The sequence below is a fragment of the Vidua chalybeata genome, chromosome 3 (genome assembly GCF_026979565.1).
Source record: "Vidua chalybeata isolate OUT-0048 chromosome 3, bVidCha1 merged haplotype, whole genome shotgun sequence".
Lineage (NCBI taxonomy): Eukaryota > Metazoa > Chordata > Aves > Passeriformes > Viduidae > Vidua > Vidua chalybeata.
The window spans coordinates 58,432,710-58,451,783 of NC_071532.1; the positions used below are offsets into that span (position 1 = coordinate 58,432,710).

Sequence of the window (19,074 nt, forward strand, 5' to 3'; positions counted from 1 at the left end):
AGTAAATTTGGTTACTCGGACATGAGCTGGACTGTGCCAGTTGTCTAGGAACACAGAGTGATGCCAAACCCACTATGTCTATGGGAAGGATATAGCTGCTTGTGCCAGGGCCTGATTCCATGAGACACCCTGGGGAGCAGCTGGATGCAGACCTCTGGGAAGTGAGACCTGAGGGCTGTCTGTTTTGAAGGGAAGAACTGTTCCTGGCATCCAGAGAGCTTAGGGATACTTCTCCCTGAATAATGGCTTGCATGTAGGCACATGCAGTAGTTATTTAATGAAAAGCAAAAGAGCAAGAATGAAGGTTTTGAGTCTTTGTCCTGTTTTCCTGTGTGGTGGCCACACTAACTCTTGGCTCATGTGTTTTGTTTTCTCCGTTCCTATTCCTGTGGTTCTGTGAGATTTGTAGAACTGTTCCCACCCAGGATTTAGGAACATGCAGTTTCTAATCTTGTCCATGTTTACCAAGATTAATTTTAAGTTAGTTGTTTGCCCCATGGTTCTCAATGGAAGACTGTTTTAAGAGTCTCTTTCTTCTGTTACCTAGAAATGTTATTCTAATAGATGATTTTATAATGCATGCTCATTTTTTTTCTTGAGACAACATTATCTGTTAACATAAATAATTATTTTCCTTCTTGCTTTTTATTGGCATATGTACTTACAATCTGAGTTCATATAGATTCATATTCCATCCCAGCCTCCATTTTACTAGGCAAAGTTCACTTAATTTCTTATTAAACAGATTAATTATCCTACAAGATTTTTTTCTTCATATGTTCCAATTTTCTGAAATGTGGTAAATCTAAGTACCTTAGATGGGGGCAACTGAAAGCAAACCTGAACTTCTCAGATAGTACACTTTAATATAATATGAGCCTTTTTTTATTAATAGTTGTTCTTTCTGATGTCTTTTAACTTAGAAGCTTGAGCTTCCAGAGTATTTTGTAATTAATTATGTAATAACCTCTTGCTACTTGATAATCTCATGTACAAGATAAACTTGTCAAATTGGGCCTCCTGATACACCTTCCATTAGCATATAAATGCTAATCAGTGATTTAATCTGTGGGCTTCCAGTGCTACCCTGACTAAAGAAAAATCCCATTTTCAGGGTGGTCTGAGCACCAGGAATGAAATGTGCCTGTCATATCTGCTCTATTACCCGAGAATCAACCTCACTCGCTGTGCAAGTATTCCAGATATAATGGAACAGCTCCAGTTCATTGGCGTTAAGGAAATCTATAGACCAGTCAGGTATGTAAAATGTATATGAATATGTGCAGCACCTCTGTTTCTGTCTGTGGGATTCTTGGATCATTTTTATACAACTTTTCTTTCCTTCTGATAGAAAGAAAACATAGTCACTTGTGCCATATTTTTTGGTCAATATGCTGTGCTGCCATTTCTCCTGCAAAATTATTTTGCATCTTTTTTTCTTTTGATGGAAAAGCAGTTTCTTCTTGTAAGGAAATAATGCTGTTCACATTGTTTTGGGTTTTTGTTCACATTGGGTTTTTTTCACCACACACATATGTAAAGAGGCTATATATCAATGTTTTAAATCTATCAATTTATTAAAACATGTCAATGTTTCATATATAGAGAAATAATTTTAAAAAGGGGTTTGTGAGCATAGTTATTGAATTTCCTTGGATAGATTTGTTGACAGGAATTCTGAGGACAAAAATATGTTCCTTAAAGTGATTTAAATTAAAGCATCTCAACAGGAGATTGTAAACAGTGAGAACAGTCAAAAGTGGAATGTTCCCAAATGAATGAAATGCAGAAAAAGAATCAATCAATAAAAAATTGAATGCACATTTTATGGTGAAAGGTCAATTACATTGGTATTGTTAGTTGCATTAAACTAAGGTAGCAGTAAGATTTTAAAATCAAATGGATAGACTAATAATGTGTCATCACAAATTTTAAAAGTTATCTTTGCTTATATAGTTTATGTTAACAAACTATATAAAGCTATTATTGCAAAATAATTTGCCATACAGGCTTAGTGGTCTTTGTTCTGAAATTTATATTCAAGAAGAGTTTGAAGGAAGTCACAGTGCAATCAATGTCTACATAATTTTCCACACTATTTCCATTTACAACCTCTTTTAATACAGAGAGAACAGAGTTTCTAAATTAGTCCTATCTAAAAGAGTCTTTCTGAGCTTAGGAAGAAAATATTCTAACAAATGTATGCTCTCTTGAGTGTTCATTCATGATAAGTGTACTTAAGGAAAAAATGCACATTTGGCCTGGGGAAATAAAGATGTTCTGAATAGAGTAAGTATGCAGACTGTCTGCCACAAATGGAATAGTAATTAGAAGAGGAGATTATTAATGCCTCTAGTATTTATGACCTAATCCACAATTCTTGTTTCATTAAACTCTCTCAGCCTAAGGATATGTGACCTGATCCTCATCTTTCTTGTGTCAGTCTAACACTAGAATTGTTTCACTGACTCTTCCAAAGTCTGTCTTGACTTACAAGTGCAAACTGGGAGTAGGATCAAGGCATTGTGGCTCACTTTAAAACATTTTTCCTCTGTCTGGTGGCACAGACAAAAGTATAAATCATGAGGAACAGAGATGAAAGAGATTGGGCTATAGTAGTGGCCCAAGTACCAAAATACTTGGTTAAAGTCACGGCCTCTATGCCTAGATGTTGAGTGGAGCAGAACTCTGGCATAGGCAATTTCCCCAAAGCAAGTGGAAGACAGCCTACTACAAGATAACACAGATCTGTTTAAAGTGTTCTGAAAAGATAACTGATACTCCAATCACAGTATTAATTAGGTTACTTGATAAAGTTTTAGATACTTCTGGTGTTCCACTAGTTGTACTGATTTTGTGTTTGTAAAAGTTTGATTCCTCCACCATGTTTTTCTGTTCATCACAGCAAAGTCAAACAAGGAAAAAGCAGAAACAATGGAAATGAGGTTTTTTGGTTTTTTTTTGGTGTGGTGGTTTTGTTTTTTTTTTTTTTGTTTTGTTTTGTTTGTTGTTTTTTTTTTTTTTTGTTTACTTGCTCTAATTTTTTTTTTAATTTTTTTTTTGTTACTTTTTTAGTTTCCTTTACTAAATGAAAGACATTAAATCTCATTCCTTCCCTTGCCACATTTTCGGCTGTTGGGAAATGAGATTGTCCCTATTTGCACATGGGAAAGATTCCCACACTTGGCCAGATAGATCTTTCAGATCAGCGCAGCAGGTCTCTAAACTACCCCCTGGCCAAAAGTGTCCTTGCAGCCAGCTTGTAGAAATATGCCAAAGGGAATGTCCACAACACCAGGCATTTTCTGCTGCCCACCAGTGCATAACAGAGCAAATCCTGTGCTAGGCTCAGTTCTGACCTGAGCTTGGCAGAACTGTCTAGGAGTTTTCTAATAGCAAAGGTTTCTTGGCAACCTGGCTTGCCAAACCCAGGAGAGGGTGTGGCTTTCTTTTGTTTTTGTTTCTTTTCAGAAGTCACAGCAGAAGATCTGCTTTGTATTGCTTGTGCATTGAATTTGTGGATCAAAGAGAAATGTATCTCTTGAAGTCCTTCATTTCTAAAAGCGTCTGGCAGCAAGTATTAACCTGCTGACAGCCTTTCATAAGTCTGTCAAAATCAATGAAACTGCATCAGTTTTCAGTAGAAGAGAACTTAGTTGAAAAGAGAACTTAGTGAGCTAGGCATAATATACATAGTAGTAGTGTGTTTATTTTTCTGAGTTTTCCTCATTCATTTCAACTTGATAGTTTTTATCTACTTTTTTAAAATTAATTTTTAATTTTTCTTTAGGACTTGGCCTTTCATTATCAAGAGTCCTAAGCAATATAAAAACCTGTCCTTTATGGATGCAATGAACAAATTCAAATGGTCCAGATCAGAGGGTCTCTCCTACAATCAGCTTGTGCTTAAACTACCTGTGAACGTGAGATGTTCAAAAACAGATAATGCGGAATGGTCGGTAAGTCTGTGTGCTGAAAAGAAGGCAACAATGCCATGAAACTAATTTGATTTGCTGTGTTGCAATGCATGTGAATAAATATATGATTGCATGTCTTCAGGATGTCTACACATCTATATTTCATTTACATACAATAACAAATGATGAGAATGTTTTACCAGTGCTTTCATCTAACTTGAGTTCTAGAAACATTTAAAAATATTAGAAAAGTTGAAACTTTAATCAACACTTGGGATCAGTAATAGGAAGATGGAGTCTTTCAGTGAGGCTGGGACTGATCAGAGAGCATCCATGTATGTCCAGGTGAAGTGACCATGCCAGGAAGCTGTTCTAGCTTGGCTGCCTCCATGGTCAGGGACTTATGTTAGGGTCTTGCAACGGATGATTCAAAATCCCTAAATCAGGTTTTTCTCTGAGACACATTCTAGGGGAATCTTGTTGACTGCATAATGGAGCCTCAAAAATCTACCTTCTTAACTTGGGCATGTAGACAACCTAATGTTGTATGAATACTCTTGCAATAAGTCTTGCTTTTTTAATGACCCTAGAATTGTCTATAGTATTGGACCAGAAAAATAAAGCTGGATAGTCTGTTCCCTTTGTGCCACTTAGTAAGATTTTATCTTCCATGGTTTTACTTTGCCTATTGTCTTGATTAAAAAACCTGCAAGATAAAAAATAATTCCCCAATAAATTATTATTTATTCTAAATATCTATTGGTATTTTACCAGGACACTGCTGAGAAAAGTTGTCATCTTTAATGTTGATGTGTGTTTAAAAAGAATAGCTAGTGCATGTCATATCATCCCTGAAAGGGATGCTTAAAAATATGTATTCCTCTTTGAACTCCTTTATAGACTCCAAATTCAAGGCTCTTACTTTTTTGAGATTTTCTGTTCAGAAGGAGAGGCAGTCTCATTGTACTAGCTTATTTCCTATTGTGATTTCAGTCCAGTGTAGCAGAGCTGCTGTGAGATACCACTGATGAAGTAATTCCTAGGAAAGGACTTCTGCCTCATTCTCCTCACCCTAGAAGATAGCCCATGCCTCCTCATAGTATGTCACACAGTCATTTCAGGTGGTGAAGAAATTGCCCCTCCTGCAGTAGCGTTCTTGGTTTTTCCAACATAGGTCAGACGTTCATGTTCTGCCCATTGGATGTCAAATGATTACTTTGTGCTATAAGTAATCAAAGAGGTTCTGTTTTTTTCTAGTATTATTTGTCCCATTGTAGACCTCCCGTGGAAAGTAGTTGTAGACAGACAGTACATGTGACTGTTCACGAGTTTTGGTTAAACTTCTTGATCTTTACAGCTGCTGACTAGTAGCAATTGCACAACCACCCTTTTACTAATTATTTGTCAGAGGACAAGTTAAGGTGATGAAAAGCACAGAAATTTTATCAAGAGGCTGAGGTTTTTTTAATGGTATGTCTTCTGGAAAATGCTGTTGCTCTTTATCTTACAGGATGAAGGAACAATCCTTACAACTTCAAGAATGTAGTCAGAGAATGAGCTCACTGGGACTGGGAGTTCTTCCTTAATCATATTTTCCTTTTTCAAATGGCATGGGCATATTCCTCAAAGCTAAGATTAGGACTCTTTCCTTTCCCTTCCCATATTAGTGATATTACACTTAAATGACCGTCCTCATCAAAATCAGGGACAGATTTAACTTGAATGGCCAAACAATCCCTGAGTTGTTATAAGACTGAAAAAAATTGAAGCAGAGGAACTGAGTTGAAAATACCTTCATCCTTCTATAGAATTGATCCCTATTTCAGTTTTAGTTTTGTGTTGTGTTTGCTAACATTACGTCAATATTCAGTTGGGGTTTCTCTCTACAGTATAGAATAATAGCAACAAAATAGATGAAATCCCCAAAGCAAGCATATGCTGTACATTTAAAAAATGTGCCCAGGAGCTTACTTTCTGCAGAGCTTATTTTCTTTAATATGTAAGGAGTAAATTTAGGAAAAGCAAGCTGAGCAGTATACACAAATGTCTCTAATTTCATATCAAAACCATAGCAAACATGTAGTTACATCAAATCCCATAAAATTGCACTGAGTTCTAAGGGAAGAGTGAAAAATACTCAGTATATAGCAATATGACACTGCTGTAGGTGACCTTGCTTGAGCAGGGACATGGGACCAGATGACCTCCAGAGACCCCTTCCAACCACAACCATTCTGTGTTTCCATGGAACAAGAACTGTGTACACAGTTTTAGCTGTTTTGTACGTGCAAGTGTGAGCCTTGCACTCAGAAATGAATGCATTCAAATATCATCCTATATCCCTATAACAGAGTGACACTGCCAATTTTCATTTTGATTTCACAGAAAGATGAAAACAACAGCCAAACCTGCCAAACAACCCCACAAAGCAAAATAAGGTTATTCAAATCAACCAACCAAAGTCTAACATTGCTTTACTGGAGAGTATGACAGTGTGTACTGCTGCTCTCGAGCTGAGAATGTTGGATATGCACACTGGCAGATCATTTGGCATGCAGTATATTCATATTTTTACTGAGCTTGATGTTTCCACAGTGAGAGTCACAGCCCAAGTACAAAACTATCAATAGACTATCAGGCAAGCTGTCAATTATCTTGAGAGCAAAAAGAGTTTTCTAATCCTATGTGACAAAACTCTGATAATTTTTTTGCTATTTTAATTTCAGATCCAAGGCATGACAGCTTTACCTCCTGAAATAGAGCGACCATACAAGACAGAGCCAGTAATATGCAGTTCATCTTCCTGTTTAAGTTGCAGTTTATTCCTTACCCTGATGTGTATTGTATACATCATAGCCAGTACCATAGGAAACACTGGGACCTTTGTATAAGAATTTTGTTCATCTCTGTTCTGTATGCCATGCAAGTTCTGATGTGTTTGCACTGTTGCTATTGTAGATTTATTTTTTTACTTATTAATGAACTAAATTTGCCGGATCAAAGCAAAATGTGTACATCCTCTGGAAACTGTGGGGTTTTTGGTTTTCAATGTAAAATATGTATGGAATACAGTAGGTACACTGACACATTGCATATTGAAATCTTTTCCTGTACCATTTTCTTATATTTTGTCCTGCCTCTTTCACGTGGAGCTTTCAAAGTCATCTATGTATATGGGTAAAATTAATAAAAGCAACTTAGTTAACCACATTCAGCCTGGTCTGTGCTGTATTATTTTGCCTTTGTTGTTGATATCTGCAGGTAATGAAATTACTGCTGTATGAACAGGCCTTGCAAACATAAATTTGGGCATGTCTGACCGACATGTGCCATAAAGCTATGGGAAGGATTCATTCAGTCTGGACATTTCTGGGAGCGACACACTGCAAAACCATCTCAGCTCCTGAGACATGGGAGCTATAGATGCTAAAGGGATGAAAAACACAGGCAGAACCCAAAATCTCCCCATAGTGAATCCTGTGCAAATCCTTTGGCTTGGTTGGCATTTCTTTTTCCTGATCACAGGTAGTTCAGGGAGTTCCTTCTGTCTTAAGATATTTTCACAGTGATTGAATCTTTGGTGAGAAGTAGGCATTCCTTTTCTAGACTTGATCTGGACAGCAGGAGCAATAAAGATTTATCTCACATTTAGGCTCTGCCATGCACAGGGAACTGAGCCTGCCAGGAGCTATTGTTAGCACATGCTGAGCATTGCAATAGGCCAAACTGCTGAATAAGAAGTTGTTTTTCTGTCTCATATGTACAAAGTTTTATTTATATTTGGAAATTGGCAACTTTTCAACTCAGATGGTGTTAGGCAGGGAAGATTCCTGAAAGAGACACAATTTATTGCTCCCCAGTGAAATTATGCCACACAGTAGAAAAACACCGAACATTTAAAAAAACCCATTCATTTTTGTAGCCACACTGCAGTTACAGTAAGCTATAATTTTTTCAGTATTGCATAAACATTTTTGGACTGTGGCTGTAAAAATAAGTTAGTCTGGATGCTGAGAGTGCTGCCCTGATCGCTGCAACACCTGCTCTACAACTAACCTCTGTAGGCTTAGTTACACATAGGCTTTGTTATGTATATTTTATGACATTGACCACTTCTGTGCAGTGTAGTGAGTCCAGAGCAGATCAAGAACCTGAGCTAAAATGGTTTTCTGCCCATTTTTGTTCATTAACTGTTAAGGACAGATATCAGCTCTCTGTGCAGTTCCTCTTCTTAAGCAGGGCAGGCTGTTTTATGCAAAGAAATATCACATATAAGAAAGAAGACAAGTAGAGGATCTGGCAACTGTCTTCTCTGAATTTGAGAAGCAAAAAGGAAAGCATCTCAGTGCTGGTAGGGCTACTCTGCATGTAGCCAAAATTACAATGTATGTGATAGCTGACAGAGAGGCACTGAAGCAGCTAGATGTCTCAAGTAGAGATGAAAGATTTAATCAAGGACAGATTAATTTTCTAGGAGCTATAACAATCTCATTAGAGAATTTATGCATAAAGGGAATTTAAAATAAGCCATTAAGGTAAAAGTTCACAGGGCCAGCTTTATCCTTCTGATGCTGCATCTGTACTTGGCTAGGAAAAACACCTATATGGGAAAATTCTATATCATTGTTGGGCAGCTATTTGCTCTAAATATACCTGGACAATGATATATTCTGCCATTCTTCCCTTTGATCCTGGATAAGGTAAGGAAATAGTGTATGCCAAACAGCATATGGGTTTTTTGGGATTAAGCTCCTGAAGTTTCAATAAAAAAAGTGTAACTATGTAGGTGTCTTCTTCCTGTCAGAAGAGCTATGTTCTTCTGGTTTGTATTCCCTAATAGAACTGGTTGAAAAACAAAAAGCAAAGAGAAGTCATGGTGAATGGCATGAGAGAAGTCATGGCAGAAAAGTCTTCTGAGTGATTATTTGTACAGATCTGTTCTGAATGTAAAAAAAAGTGAGGGGCATCCTCCATCTAAGATATCATGAAGTCTAGTCTGCATCCTATTCTAACAGGAGTCAGCAGGGACCTTGGCCTTTCTTATGCTCACACACATCCCTAATTTGGGCATGTTTTAACAGCTTTTCTTCGGGGAGCAAGGGCAAAAATAACAGGGAAATGAGAAAAGAGCTTTTGTGTTGGACAGGGGAGCCCTTTCACATGTAGTGCTGTGTCTCATTTGCTACTACTGGCATCCATCCTAGGTTGACTTGATTTGCAACAAATATAAAGCAGATCTAGGGTTAATTTCCATTCTGTCTGTGCTCTGATTTGGTGCAGTTTCTTATCTACAGGGATTTCCTTTCCGTGGGCACCCACCCTAAGAACACGTGAACAGACGGGTGTTTGTTTTTGCCATCCAGTATGGCACAAGATGATGTAAAGCAAAGACAGCTCAGAGAGGAAGTCTGTGAGAGATAGCTGCCAGCATATCAGGCAGACCTGTCATATACACTAAACACTCATTTGTGTTTAACCCACAAGTGTTTTATGATTTCTAGAGGAATGGAAATGAAAATTTCGCTTCACAGGTAAATAAAAAGAGAAACTGGTGATAGAGTTCTGGGATATTTCCAAATAAAAGAATCCAAGACAGATGTGAGCACATTATTACAGAAACTTAAAACCAGAAAACAATAAAAAACAATCTGAAATTGTTGAAAATTCAAACAAGGATAAAAGTGAGAAATGCCACAAGCTAACTCTATGTCACTGAAGAAAAACATGTAGCAAGCACACACCTAGTCACACTGCACAGGAAAAAGCTCTCAGACACAGACCCCTGTGGTTTTCTCTCATTTTTGAGCTCTAGTAAAGGATATGTTCTTTGTGTTTCAACCCAAAACATTCATAATAGTTATAGTTAAAAGCATATAGAGTAAATACTATTATCAAGCAAACCATGGTGGTGGAGAAGATGTGTATACACTGGAAAATCTATGACTTGTAGATGATGAGCCCAAAAATGTCTACGCATAGTATATTATTTTAACAATTATATCATTCATGCTTTTTTTTGTGTGAAAAAATGTGAAAAAAGTTTCTAGTGAGAAGCCACATACATAAATATTTTAGTGGGATTAAATATTTGGTAGGTTGCATTCTCCAGTAGTTGCTGAAAATCCCATTCTGTTTTAATAATTTTCCTCACAAAATGGTCCAGATGCCTGTCACCTGCAGACTATCTATAGATGTATTATTTTTAGTATTTAATCCCTTTTGGGTCTATTATTTATCCATTACAGAGTTTCCATTTAAACATGTGGCTCTCAAATATCCCTCTCATCTAAATCGACAACCATTTGGGATTTTGCCTGTGTGTAGTAAAAACAGGATGCAGGACGTCTGAGATGGGAACACTGGAGTTCACATAGATCTAATATTTGTCCCTGTAGAGGAGAATGTCATTTTCCTATCTCATTTCCCATCCTGGAGGCCCATCATACAACCCCATGTCAACCCCTCCTTGGCTGCATGGACATATCTAGGCTGGGTGCAAGTGTGGACCAGTGCAAGGGTGAGAGACAGAGCCCCTGCTGGTGGGAGTGCAACTGTATTGGGCTTAATTCCTTTCACTGGGGAGGTCTGGCTTGTTCAAAAGAGGTCTGTTTGGCCATGTTATCCCAGATGCTATAGGGGCACAAATTTAATAAACAAAATCCAGCAGAAGCTCTGGTCTCATTCTCCTCTTTCCTCCCATCAAGCAGAAAGTGACTATTTTTAGACCAATTATTACTACTGGAATGTTTAATAATTTTTATTCCTTCTGCCCTTCTCCTCTAATTTCTGATTTTTGGTACATCTGTGTCTTCCTAAGGGTGAGAGAGAGAGAGTAAATTTATCCTCAATCTTTTAACAGAGGGTAAAGCTGGGAGAAGAAAATTACAGCTGTGACACAGAGAGCTCCTCTGGCCTGCTTCCTCTCGCCCCAGAGAGGTCTCCCTAGATCATAGGTGCCCTCACAAGCATTTGCCATCCCCACACCAATGTCCTGCAGGTGCACTGAGGCAGGCACAAGGTGCCAAAGGGGGTGGGTACAGCCATGAAGTTTCCCTACTTCAGCCCCTGCAAAGTGCTGGTGGTGCAGGTGCAGTTGCCTCAAACCTAAGGCCTGGTGCTTAGGGTACTCATCCAGGAAAAAGGTGTGAACACAGTTTATTTTTGCACACCAAATCAAGCAAAGGAGATTATTTACCTAGATTGAGTTTTTAGTTTTGTGCTGTCTCTAGTTTACAGGAAAATTGTAAGGTACCAGGCAAACATTAGAAAATTTAAGATGACTAAAAATGTGACTTACTGTCTGCTTCTGGGCATATTAACAAAATATTTACTTCAAGCAAATGTCTTTTTGCTCTGCGTGCAACAGACTCATGTAACAGAAAATCTGGGGCTTTGCATCTGCTCTAGGACAACATATTGCAATTTTACTTCCAATGGCAACTAACACTGTGGTGTGGAGGTGAGCTCTGAGAGACAGAAAGCTCTGCTTGTGAAAGACAAACAGATGGTGTAAATACTCCTGGAGACTCAGAGGGTTATTGGCAAAGTAAATTGCCTTTTGTAAGGCTGCTCTCTCCTTTCCTATGGATGTCTCCCATGGGTTGCATACACATCACCTTGTAAATGCTTCCAAGCTTCTTGCATCCTAGCAAGCAAGAAACCAGCTGGGAGCTGAATGTGCTTCTCTCACTAGAGACACCAGAACAGACTAGTTGTAGTTTACTACTCTGTTACAAAATTATGGCAAAACTAAGAAAAAAAGAAAATAAATTACTGTCTTTTCATTTTAGAGGCTTAAGCAAGTGTTTCCTGAGCACATTGCCATTACTTAATTTAAACTTCCCTCTTTGCAGTGATTTTTCAGACACATAACAGTGTTTTTTCACTAAAAATATCTAATCTCTTGAGAGAAAACTTGGCAAAATCCAAACTGCTAACTCCTTCCCCTGCTCTAACCTGTGAGCTAGAGAATAAAAGGTTCTTACAGCTTGACACAATACTTTGAAACATTTTGCATTATGAAGAAATAAAAATAATGTGACAATCTCAAATGCCTATGAGCACACATTCTCAGTACAAGAGAAAATACATTAAAAATGCCTACTTTGTTAAGACAAATAGCATTTCTGTGGGTCTCCTGTTGGTTTCATGGAGAGTTCATGCCTTTAGGTCTAAAAGAAGATGTTGTGCAGTATATTTTTCTTTCTCACAGGTTGTCTTGAGATTGCATGGCTAGTTTGTCTTTAGAAGATATCTTAAGATATTTAAGAGGATCAGGTTTACAGACTTCTTCATAACCTTTGAAAAACCTTGCAAAGCATTTCTGGGAATACAGTAAACGTATGTATATATAACAAGTCTGCACTATTCTGTGCAAACCATAGAAGCTGCTCGAGTGTTGGCCATTATTTGTATCATCATGTAATAAATCTGGGAGAAGCTATTCCCAGATTGTGCCTCTCTGGGAGACTGTAAGTGAAATACGGAACCTGGACACATTTTTAGACTTGACAGGTTGGATTTGCTGCTGATGTAAGGTCACACAAATCCATTACAGAGCTATATGAGTCTACCTCCTCCTTCAGCAGTTGAAGAGTTAGTGTTGTATGGCTGGCAAGGCAGAGAAAAGTAGGTCAGAAAGTTGAGAAAGGCATCTCAGGAACCAGACCATGGGGAAAAAATTAAAGATAGTGTGTCCAACTGAACATACCTCCAAAGGTTAGTGCTTTTTAGCTAGGGTGTGGAAGAACTGACCTACAGAGAGAAGAGAGATGATCACTGAACATGAAATTTGTAGGTATTTTTGAAAAGCATAATGGATGGAAAGAACAACTGAGTTCTTAGCTAAGGTGTTGAATCAAGATTAGGAGTCCCAAGTTCAGTAGTGTATCCATGCCATAACCAGAAATATGTCTCCAAACCATTCAAGACAGGGTGATGATGGATAAATCTGTGAAAATGGATACTACAGGGAGACAGAGAACTGCCAGTAATGTACAGAGACTGTACTGCTGCTGAAGTGAAGAAATTATTAAAGAGATTTTTTTTGGGAGGACAATTAGGCAAAACAAAATTATGGGAGGCTGGAAAAGACAAGTAGCCAAGAGTTTCAGATTATGAAATCTGTCCATCTTGTTGTTCATCTCCTATATGAAGTCCTAGCAATTTTTTTTTTTTTTTTTCTGGGACAGGTAATCTTAGATTTGGCAGAAACTCTCCTCTTCGAGGGACATTTTGGCAGAAGGTAGTCTGGTAACCAGACAAGATCTTTCCCTTGTAAATAGAAAGATAAAACATGCCTTTTCCTAGGACCTCTTTTTTTCTGTAGCTATCTAAATGTGTTAAAGGCCTAGTATCTGTCTGCCAAAGCTGATTCTTAGAAACTGTTCTTTTCTGTTTTTTTTATTTGTTTGGTTGGGTTTTTTTTTAAACCAGACTGGGTTTTTTTAAGAATGTGTCTCTATTTTTCTATAAAAAATATTTGTATGACATTGCAGCAGGTTAAAAATTTTGGAAATTGCAAGGTGAGGAAAAGATTTCATATTAGAAAAATATACATATTACATTCTCTAGTAACCCTCAACCCCAAAGGGGAGAGTAAAATAGATCCATCTATACAGCATTCTCTTAAAAGTTTAATTTTCACTGAAAACTCTCAAATTTCAAATATTGCTGCTCTCCTTCAATTAGTAGTTGTTGGACTAAGGGTTATCTTAATTTCTTTGGATTTAGTTCCCATCTGGTTTACCATCATCATTTCCTTTCTCTGGCTTCCCTCCCATTTTCCTATTCTAACCCTAGCTAGAATTTTTCTATTCCTCAGCTACCTTAAAACAGGTAACACAAGATCCCAGCTAATGATGATGTTACTACCAAGGTTTTAATTTTTGTCTATTTTTTTTTTAAGCCACAGATTTTACTCTGTCTGGCGCAAAGAAATTGTTATTTTGCTTCTTTGGCCCTGGTGAATACTTGAAGTATTCTCTGCTGCTCCTGCCTACAGAGTGGGATAACAGCAGGGGAAGAATTTTAAAGTGTTGACTTCTGGTATGGTAGCAGGTAATTGCCAGTTTCCCCACAGTATGCTGTGGACTTACCCCCCGCCCACCTTCTAGCCTTGAAGCAATGGACAGCTGAGATACCCAGGCAGGAGAAATGGCTTGCCAAAGTTGTGAGATTCTTCATGTCTTTTTTTGACCACATCCAGCTTAATTTGCAGAGGAGGGAGAGCTCTTTCCTACAAGCAGAAGGAGTAAAATACATCTTTCCCCCCCACCCCACCCTTGCTCCCTGTTTTCATGAATTCCACTTCGATTTTGCTTTAAAACCTGAAAAAGAGATAACCCGACTGAAAAAAATAACTGCTTATTGAATAGCACTCTCTGCTGCCCTCTGAGAGATCTGCACATGGTATCAGCTCTAAGCTTTTCAATAAAAGGGACACTTCATACCGTGGAAGAAACTAAGTGCTGGTGTTGAACAGTCTTTGGTGTGAGCCCTGAACCCTGCTGTTTGCCCTCCCAGCAAGAGAGAGAGCTCAGTGGCAGTGAAGGAAAGGAAGGAGGGAAAGCCCAAAGTACACTCAGCCATTAGAACCCCATCCTCAGCCCCAATCTGGTTTATTGCCTGCTGATGTAGTGTCAGGTGCAGAGGTCAGAGGGGAAGAGCTGAAATCAAGCACTACCAGTGCCCTTTACAGAAGTAGAACCCCCCCCCCCCCCCCCCCGCAACAACAGCTAAGCATCTGCCTTCTTCAAATAAGTCATTTTACTAAGGTTTTGTCCAGGGACAAAAGCCAAAACATTTTATGTGTAAACTGTTACATCTGTAATTTATACCGGTATAAAGTTATTTGCAGTGGCTGGCCTACTCCCAGAAAGAAAAGGGAAAAATTGGTACACAAACAGAACCAGAAAGATGCACTTACTCATGCCAAGTTATACTTATAAAGCAGAATTATTTTTAAAGTGTTTAATCCCCTCCAGAGCTAAAGCAAAGCTGCTGCACAAAGTGTCATCACTAAAGATGCATCATTTATACTCACTTTCTAAGTTTAACAATGTAAATAGCAGTATCTGAGAGTGTCAGGCAACCAAAAACTGACTAGAAATAAAAAAACAAAAAAAACAAAAAAAAAAAAAACAAAAAAACAACAACAACAAAAAAAAAACACAAACAAAAAAAAACCCACAAACAAAAACCCAGAATCAATAAGGCAGAAATAGAAAAGGTCTAAAACTATGGTCCTGCCATCTTGTGGTACTGAGGGAGAATTACTCGAGTTCTGCAGCTGTCCTGGTCTTGCTTCTCTGGCAGCCAGCATTGCCTCAAACACCTATCACAGTTTAAAAAAAGATAGACTGTGGGAGAGGGAGGGGTTAAAATACTGTAACATTTCAGTTGTCACCTAATGAGAACTATTAAAATATTTTTATCAGTTTTACCTGCCTATTTGATTTGTCCATTTCACCCTCCCATTAGCACTCAGGGTGCTTAGTCTGCATTTAGAAATACCATAATTGTTTGGGTTTGCTGAATCCAGCATCCCTAGAGGGGTGAAACTGCTGCTGCTGCTGCTGCATGTCCCCAGGTCTAGCCAGTGGCAAGACTAAGCGTGTATCCCCAACAGGCACACGTGCACAAACACGAGGCATGCTTTATATGCAAATACACAGACCGACCCCAAAAAGCAGCACCGAGAGTGACTCTTACACATGCACAGACAGCACAAACAGCCTAACCCTGTTCCCTCCCCCAGCAGTTCATGATGAAGACCTATCAGTGGGAAATCTTTGCATATACGTAATGGGAATTCCTCTGGTAGCTGTCCCCTGGATGGACAAGCCCCCAGGTCCCACCACCCTGCTTCGTTTGCTGGTGTTCAAAAACACACAGAGACACCTCCCCTCAAGTCCCGGGAGAGCCCCTTGTCCTGCTCAGCAGCTGAACCAGTGTGATACTGTCTGATAGGTACACACTAACACACAAACCCTCTCCCACTCCAGGTGCTGGTACCTGGACATGTGACCCTGCTCCAGCTCCTGACACTTATACCCCCTTACCTGCACACAGACAGAAGAAAATAATTCAAAATGGAGCTGAGTGGGAAGCCAGGACAGGATGTGCTGGTGCAGTGCAGGGCATGGCCATACAAGCACACAGACCAGCAGTCTCCCAGAAGTGCTCCATTTCTTTGATGGATTATTAGGATTCCCCACCAGGACCACACATCTGTACTCCCTTTGTGCAAAGAGATGAGGCACATAACGATATACTTTTTCCTATGCCAAACAAACAGACGGTGCATGGCTTAAAACCTGCCAGCCAGTTCTTGGCATTTTTCATATTTCCCTGTATTTATTCTCTGCAACTGATAAAGCAGACACCTGGTACAAACAACAGATGAAAAGGCCTGACTTTGCACCCTGGAAGATGGTTTTGTTTTTTTTTTTTTTTCCTGCAATTTCATCCTTAAAAATAGCAAGAAAAGAAAATCAGACAGAAGGTCCTTGGTGCTGCCCATGCAAATGCCAGCTGCTTTTCCCAGGTGTTGACTTGACAATTCAGCTGCCAAATGTTCACAATTCAGTTTATCCTGGACAAGGAAAGAGAAGCATCTGCAATTTTTGGTCAGCCAGGGAGCATTCCAGGCATAAAGTCCAAAGCTCCTTGGTTCTTGCAAACAGCTGCACAGCACTCACACAGGAGTGATAGGTAAAAGAGGAATGATCCAGCAACAGATTTGTCAGACATCTGCTGGAAGGACCCCATTGAGGAGAGACTACAGGGCTTGTTGATTTAGTTCCTGTACATTAGAGTGTGCTCTAGGCCCACCTGTACTACCTGAGTACCCCTCTCCTTTCAGCCTTTGTGCCAAGCTCAATCCCAGGTTTCAAATGAGAGGGATACTTCAGTGCCTTCAGGGAAAAGGGATCAGAACATTTTTACTGTGTGAAAAACAATGTATTTTTAACTAACCTCTTACTTGGAAACCAATGAATCATTTTGGCTGATTTTTTCCACAAACAAAGCAGCCTAAAGCAGACACTAGACATGGAAAATTTTGTCCAAATGAAGCATTAAGAAATATTATATGCTACTGAAAATAGGACCTACAAATGGGAAATGATGGGGAAACCTTAGCAGTAACTGATTCTGTTCAGCAGTTTTAGAGTAATCCCACTGGAATGATGAATAATTCAACAAAAATGTTTTTATTCTTTTGCACCTTTTTTCATCAGTGCTGATATTTACCTCTCTTCTAACTTATCTTCTGTGGAGATATATAGCAGTAGCTGAGACAAATTAATGAACTTTTCAGAAGCTAATATAAAATTTTACCACTCACTGTTATCATCCTATTCTTCAACATCTTGATCACAGGGGGAAGAATTGGCAAGATTTTTCTGAATTGTGATTATTAGGAGAGAGAACTACAAAAAACTTTAAATTCTGTATTTTTGTTGAGTTTCTTGCAGGCTTATCCAGATTCTCTTACAACTGTTCATTCTTACAATTGCAAAATTTTACAGATTCTGTGCTTTTGTATAATGAAATATAAATCACCTGGAAAATGACTATCAAAATCAGTTAGTTTGCCTCCCTTCCTCTTCTGCTCTATTCTCAAATAAGTTTTCAGTAGACCAGGGCATATGCCCAACAATAGATTATCAATTTCTTTTTTAAAATAGTAGGTTAGGGAAGAGTTACTTGGAAAATACTACATATTGTTTCTACTGTATCACCCCTTCCTTGGAAAGGTTCATACTTGCTCAAATAACAAAAAAATAGCAGAAAAATAGACTTATTGAGCTGTGCACAATATGCCTGAATCCATCTTCCCACTGACTGTCCCTGAGTGAGCGTTCCCCAGCTCCCCTGCCAGCACGGGGCAAGGGCCTCTGGCTGCCAGCCTTCTCCCACAAACCAGAGGCTGGATCACAAAAACAAAGCCAGCTTGTTATTGCCTCCAGAGCTGAGACAGCAGGTCCGAAGGTAAGAAGGACCATTTAATCCAGTTCTGTAGCTTTATTCAGCTCTTTCTGACTGGGTTTTGGTCTGTCTTCTATTCATCTTCCTTTTCTGTTTTCAGCCCTGTGCCCTGGTGGGTATGTGACTGGACACGTGGGCTCCCTCATCCTTGTGTGCCTGTTTCTGTGCTGCTGGCAGTCAGGGAAAAAGCAAGTGGGCATTGCATCAAGAGTAAAATTGAGCTCATGACATCAGAGGATCTGAAGAACAAAATCCCTATTCAGGGTGAAAAACAGGGGCAATGTGTAGCCTTGATTTCCACACAGAGCCCAGCTGAGAACTGTTTTAACCAAATACAATAAAACTAATAGAGATTTATGCTACAGCTGTCAGTGGTGAAAATACTCCTTTCTTCTTCCCACAACAGACCTCTGGTAGTATCTGGAGATCAGAACCTATCAAACTATCTCTCCTCTTGCAGGACTTTTTTAGAGGAGCTTTAATAGTCCTGCTCAGAGCATTAGAAAGAAAAATTCAAGCCAGAAAATGCAAGACAAGTCATTTGGTGCAGTGGCAGAGGATTAGACAGCAGACAGAGCAAACCACAACAGGCAATCATTTTGCTCACTGTTTGGCTCTCCGATTCTCTAGATTTTCTTTTGGTAAATGTGAGTGATCCAGAGGCACTGCAGATGAGAAGCATCATTAGGGCAGGAAAGGGTGGCCAGAATGTTCTATTCCTTCAATTCCCTGCAACAACTCTGCCAGGTACCAGTTTCAGTCACTGACATTCATCCTTTCTGTAGCTGTGGCTTGGAGGCAAGACATCCTTTCATCTTTAAGATAAAAGCAAAACTGACAAGTGTGACAAAAGTTATGTTCAAGGGAATTTGTTATGAACTGGTTTTGGGTGCTTACTAAACATTTATACATGAGCTCTCAGACCATGTATTTCCCAGGCAATTAATCAGCATCCCTGAAGATAACTATGTCCTTTTAGCTGTAATATTTTCCCTTCTTTAAACTCACATTCTTTCCTTTCTTTGGGCAAGCCAAGAAATGTCATCTTCCATTGGAAGCAGTGAATTAATTAGGCTCATGTCTTTTAATTCATGCTTTCATCAGTCAACCTGGAAAAGGTTGTTTCCTAGGAGTTGCAGAGGCTCACAGGGCTTGTTTTGGAGCC

At 39.0% G+C, this 19,074-nt stretch overlaps 1 protein-coding gene across 2 annotated transcripts in view; it reads left to right on the forward strand.

The window, feature by feature from the left end:
• MOXD1 (monooxygenase DBH like 1) overlaps positions 1-7,127 on the forward strand; it is a 49,809-nt gene extending 42,682 nt beyond the window's left edge. Inside the window, exons 10-12 of one of the 2 annotated variants that reach the window (XM_053938262.1) lie at positions 1,115-1,257; positions 3,791-3,959; positions 6,644-7,127. In XM_053938262.1, the coding sequence (XP_053794237.1) occupies positions 1,115-1,257; positions 3,791-3,959; positions 6,644-6,808 (477 nt within the window). In that variant the 3' untranslated portion in view covers positions 6,809-7,127. The remainder of the gene's footprint in view (positions 1-1,114; positions 1,258-3,790; positions 3,960-6,643) is intronic. The other variant, XM_053938263.1, reaches the window with a different exon arrangement.
• Positions 7,128-19,074: the final 11,947 nt, after the last annotated feature.